The sequence below is a fragment of the Verticillium alfalfae genome, genomic scaffold, assembly GCF_000150825.1.
Source record: "Verticillium alfalfae VaMs.102 supercont1.3 genomic scaffold, whole genome shotgun sequence".
Taxonomy (NCBI): domain Eukaryota; kingdom Fungi; phylum Ascomycota; class Sordariomycetes; order Glomerellales; family Plectosphaerellaceae; genus Verticillium; species Verticillium alfalfae.
Window position 1 is genome coordinate 778,800 of NW_003315036.1, and position 5,529 is coordinate 784,328.

Genomic DNA, 5,529 nt, shown 5'->3' on the forward strand with positions numbered 1-5,529 from the left:
CTCCCACCCCGCGCCTGACGCCCTACGGCTCCCCGCGGGGCGCCACGCCCCTCGCCTACTCGTCTGCCAATGAGTCTGACTACTCACGCCGCAGCTCCGACCGCAAGCGTGTCTACATCTCTGGCCAGAAGGTCATTGACGTGACTCGCAAGTCTGGCAAGGCTCGAGCCCGTGATGAACGCATCATCATCGTCGACGGGCCTCCCACCCCTCGCACTCCGCCTCAGCACTTTGGCATGCCCTTCACCGCGCCTTCGTCGCCGAGAACGGGATACCAGATGGCATCTTCCCACTACGCCCGCCGCGAGCGGGAGCACGACACACTCCGCCCCGTCATTGTTGACGAGAGGCCGAGCCGCCACGTCCACTTTGACGCAGCACCCGCCGCCTACCAACCCTCCAGCTCCCGCCGACACCACGTGGTGGAACCAACCTACGTTGCCCCCTCGTCTGACGATGAGCGTCGCCGTCGCCGCTCACGCCGCGAAACACGCTACCACGATAATGAAGAATACCAGCGCCAGGCTGACCGCGAACGCGCCGCCGAGCTCGAGCGCATCATGGCTGCGCGAGAGAGCCGCCGCCAGCCCCAGCAGGAGGCTGACCCCGAGCTTGACCGTAACATCCGTAAGGCCGAGCGCATCGCCCGTCTTAATGAGCGAATCGATGCCCGCCCTGCCGTGCCAATCCCTACGCTGAGGCGCACAGCAACCGACTTTGCCGGCGAGGAACGTGAGCGTGAGCTGCGAGAGGCCGTTCGCGGTCTCGACCTCGGCGACAGACCCCTACGACGTTCTCAAACAAACACTGCTTTGCCCCGCCGCGAAGCGGCGGAGGGAGCAGCAGGTCATCGAGGAGGAAGAGGAGGCGCAACGCAGGCGCCTGGCCGAGAGGATGATGCCGCGCCGACGAGCCACAGGTGGGTCCCGGCAGCAGGCGGCACCGAGTCCTGTACGATGATGGCGTGTACCGTTGGGAGTAAGAATGGTGTCGCAAGCGGCTGTATTTTTTTTCGTGCAACATACCATAGACATTTCCTTTGTCAAGCGTTGCATTTGGGCCAGGATGATAGCACTGGCGGCAGGGTTATTGGGAACGCCCGGTTTTGGCGATAAGGATACCACATGAGATTGGCATATCTCCAGGGATTGGATAGTTTAGAATCTTGGAAATCAAGCACGATTCTGCACTCCACATTTTGCCTGCAACCACGTCTCGGGTCTCTGAATGTCTTGTGATGGTCTTGATGGGTGCATGTCTCACTCTTTCGTCAACGTCGTAACTCTAGGGGGGGGATGAACGGCAGGGTGCACCTTGATCAGTCAGGATACGAGGCCCCTGGTCCCGGCCATGTCGATCCCCGAGTCTTTCGGGGACCGTCGATCACCACGTCTGCCTTTCCCCACGCGTCCGCTTCACCTTTTGGCACATCCAGGGTTCTCGAGAGCGCACTGTCCCTTTGTCCGATTCTGGCAACGCACAACCAAGGAAGTGGCTGACATGAGTCGTATGCTCTTTTTTTCTCTTCTCTCTTTCTTTTCTCCAAGTGGCTCGCGAATCGCCTCGCCTGCCTGCCGATTCGTCACCGTCGCTGATCGCACGACTGCAGGTAGCAGATCTGGGAATTTAGGTCCCAGTGCCGGGGTCATCCCTCGACATGTGCAGAATAGAGTCTAAGCGGGACAACCGCGCAGGCAGGCAGCGGGAACGGGTTTACGGGGGTTCATTGATTGTCAAAACCCCCCCCCCCAGCGCAGGCGGCGAGGGATGCCTGGAGATGCCCGGGCTTGAGTACAATGGCCCCGGCGTGGTGTGGTCCCGAGACTTTTTCTCCTCGATCAAGAGGGGGGTGGTGGGCGGAGGTGGTACGCTGGTTTTTTGCCGAAATGGCGATGCTATCGTTGTCCTTGCTGGGCATTTCGTAAACGGAGAGAGGGATGCCCCACCAGACACGAAGTTGCACCTTTGGCCTTTTGCCGGTCCTCCACTGGTGGCGAGAGAACGCGAGGATGATGCGACGTGGAGAGGCAGGTAAGACCTCGAAACCGGAAACTTGGATACCTGCCAAGGTTGGACGGCACCACTTTCTCATCATGGGCTGGCGAGCGGGTCTGTTGTCTCCCGTGGTGCTTTGCTCTACCGCAATGCTATTGTTCCAGTACGGGCTTTTTTGGGGGGGCTTGCGAGGCCATCGCAAGCTGAGGTCTCGGTTTGAGTGGGTTCACAAACGCCGCCGAGGGGGGTCATGCGGCCTGCCAGCGGCGGGATTCGGTGTCGTGGGGGAGGGGATCAGGACGCGAGAGGGTGTAGTGGTGTGCCTTGCCGAGTGACGCATTCTGTCGGTGAGCTTGGTGGGGTGTGTGGCTCGGGTGCTGCTAGTGGCTGGTCATGTGGCTGGAGAACGGCATTTGGGGGGACCGGCATCGCAAATGGCCGCAGTGGCGAGGATGATCAGGTCTGAGACCGTATAGGATGGTTGTGGTTGCATTGCATGCGTCTCGCGACGGTCCGCAGGCCATGTGAATATGACCGGAAGATTGTCTCGGTACCTAGCGAAGTATTACCTCGCTGGGGAAGAAGGGCGAGGGACTCTTTCTTGATGGGCATTTCCCGGTGAGTCGACTAGCTTCATAGTTCTCTACTACTGGGCCATCCCTACTCACATCAGATTTGTGGTGTCAGATGTCCGAAAAGGTCAGGCGGTCGTCTTCTGGACTTTGTTGATGTCGCCGGCTGGGTGATGATGGAGTCCCAAGAGTGGAGCCACGTCGTTGCTGTGTCTCATATGTTAATTGGACGTGTTGCCGAAAGTTCACGAGAGGCAACATTGTCGCGGCGGCCGATTGTGGTCGGACAAGGCTTTGGAGTTGGAGGGGGCTGATAGTATGCACTGTGTTCTCGATTTTCTATGATACCTGATGTCGAACCACACGCGAATAATCGACGACGGGCGCCTGCATTTTTCAACTCTTCGAGGGAGGTCTCGCCCAAGAACAGTATCAATCTAACGCGAAAGTAGATGTTGAGCTTGAGAAGATACACGTGCCATCTTACGAATATACCCCAAAGCCACGTCATCCTTTCGCTCTGGTGTTTCCTACATCATATCTACAATGGCAAGTATCAGCAGCAGCTGTACATCCATCCTCGTACGATCCCTAGATAGGACTATTAGTGGGTGGGACAGAGTGTCGAGTCACATTGGAAACTGCAACTGCAATGCCGTATCTTGCAGTACACACGAACACATGAGTCCTCAACATAGCTTCTGTGCCAGGGCGTATATAATGTTACTTTGCATCAGGCTGAATGGGAAGACGAACAGAAATGCCAAGTCTCACTATTCCCATGGAGGCCTTCAACCTGGCTCGGCTACCATGTCATGCCTGAGATTTGTCTGTTTGGGCAGAGCGTGGAGTGAAGGCATGACCGCATGGTGTTATTGAAGACAGTACAAGGTAACGTTGCAGTATCTGTAAATGAAATCAACCAGAAAATCGTGATTAGCGATAGTGATGCAGAGCAACAGAGATATTCCCGCGGGTTGAGGGGCGTGGATAGTAAACAAACAACACTGGCCAGTTGCCCAGTGGGAGAACCGCACTACATGGCTCTTCAGCCATGACAGCACCCCACAACGTTTTCCCTCTCCTTCCTTCCTAACAACCCCCGTCCATCAACAACTACACGAAATTGCACTTGACTCGTAACAAAATATTTCTACAAATAAACAGCACACCTCTCCCGTACCCATTCGTGTCTGGACCCATACACGAACTCATTTTTTCTCCGTTGCCAGATTGGCATGCGAAGAGCTGGTCGTCTTCCACGCCATTCAAGATTCGACTTCTCCATCGTTTGAGCCGTCTAGCGAGACCCAGACAGTCTTTCAACCTGCATAACAAGCTTGATCGCAGGACACATTAACTTCCTTCCTACCATCGTTGTTCTGTCATTAAAGGAAGTTAACCTGTATGAGATTTATCTGCTGTTGAGTCGAGAGAAGATAACATCTGTCGTGATGTGCCACGTTGGAGACATTCTCTGCTTCTTTTGCGACACGAAAATAGCCACGAACGCCCTCATTCAGCGGTGCGAGGCCTATGCTCTCAAGTGTTTTGGGCTCCATGAGATCGAGAAAGAGGAGATCCAGACTCATTGGCAAGACTTTTCTTGTTTTCTACCACGCGATACTCCTGTTCCGGTCTTCGATTACGAGGAGTGCCCCTTCAAGCGCGTCGGGTCATTTAAGGTCTACGACTACCCTTGCCCTAACCCAGCTTGCAAAAAGAGACTCACACAGCCTTCGGTCAACAAGATCCCCAGAACGACCCTTCGAGACTGTGATTGGGTTTCCAACTTCTACGCGTCTGGTCTCATGCCCATTGTTCAGTGGTTCAACACGTACCTCGCGAACTGTAACGAGAGGAACACTATCCATCGACAGCTCATTGCTCCACACGCGGTGAATCCTCACATGACTTCTTTGGTAAGTACCTGAGGCTTTTTTCGCGTACCCCAACTTTACGTGGCTGATTTAGACTAAAGGAGACCATTGCCGGCCCCGTATATCGCGATCTAACAGCCGAAGGAGCTCGTCAAGCACGCCATGGGGCAAGAGAGAAATCTTCCCAATGGGATGACCGGGAACCTACGTCGACAGCATTACTGTCAAGACTACTCCGGCTGCTGATGTAGTCTGTGACGATGATGGATCACTCTTTGGCGATGATGGTCAAGATACCAATTTCGCCAGCATTACTCCTTCCGAGCCTGAAGCTGTGATCAACAGCTCAACAACCAATTACCACCCTGACCCTAGGCCTGATTGGTGTGATGCTGCCGGAGAGGCAGACTTAAGCATGACCGCTAGCCAGCCAGGCAAGAACTACACCACCGCCAATTCAACCCAGGCGGGTGTCGCAAGCTTGTCCTCGCGGATCCCAGGACAGGGACATGTTGAAGTCGGAGCTTAGAACGCTCCAACATCTTCCAACGTCAACCCTAACATAAGCCATCTTGAACAGACGGATAGCGGAGAGATCAGCTTCGATTTCGAGGACGTCACTTTCTGCGGCGATGAGGATGAACAGGCAGAACTCGCTTCTGTAGTTCCTCCTCAAGCTGCAACAGTACTAGTCACTCCTGACCCTCCGATATTCCACCCGCAGCAGCAGGCCAAGAAGGCCCCGCGTCAGCCTCCCCTGCCCATCGCCATTCCACGCGTACCTCTGATGGGTAATTCAATCTTGGTCTCAGGGGATGTTCAGAGTTTCTCCCAGAATCTTCGCGCTCGTGGTTCTGGGGCTGTGAGTCGCACTGGGAACGCCCCTGAACATGGTCATCACGACAACGCTGCGCTAGGGGCGTGTCACCGCTTGCACTGCCCACAGCGGAACAAGCAATGCCACCGTTGTTACCAGTGCGCGTAACTATGAGAGCCCTAGCAAGGATGGCAGAAAACTACCAGAGCAAGAGAGGCCGCACCTCTGTCGACAGTGCCGCCGCAAACAAACGTCAGCAGGCTCT

General features: G+C 55.4%; 2 protein-coding genes across 2 annotated transcripts in view; both read left to right on the forward strand.

Moving 5' to 3' along the window:
• Window positions 1-278: 278 nt before the first annotated feature.
• Window positions 279-1,115, forward strand: VDBG_02752 (conserved hypothetical protein; the record flags this gene model as incomplete). The annotated part of the gene is made up of 1 exon (XM_003006567.1): window positions 279-1,115. One exon carries the CDS (start codon window positions 279-281, stop codon window positions 1,113-1,115), a length of 837 nt encoding a protein of 278 aa, XP_003006613.1.
• A 2,906-nt stretch (window positions 1,116-4,021) lies between these two features.
• The window catches only part of VDBG_02753 (predicted protein), a gene marked incomplete at both ends in the record, with an annotated part of 2,876 nt that continues 1,368 nt past the window's right edge, over window positions 4,022-5,529 (forward strand). Inside the window, 3 exons of the mRNA XM_003006568.1 lie at window positions 4,022-4,489; window positions 5,028-5,309; window positions 5,365-5,491. Coding sequence (XP_003006614.1) covers window positions 4,022-4,489; window positions 5,028-5,309; window positions 5,365-5,491 — 877 coding nt within the window. The remainder of the gene's footprint in view (window positions 4,490-5,027; window positions 5,310-5,364; window positions 5,492-5,529) is intronic.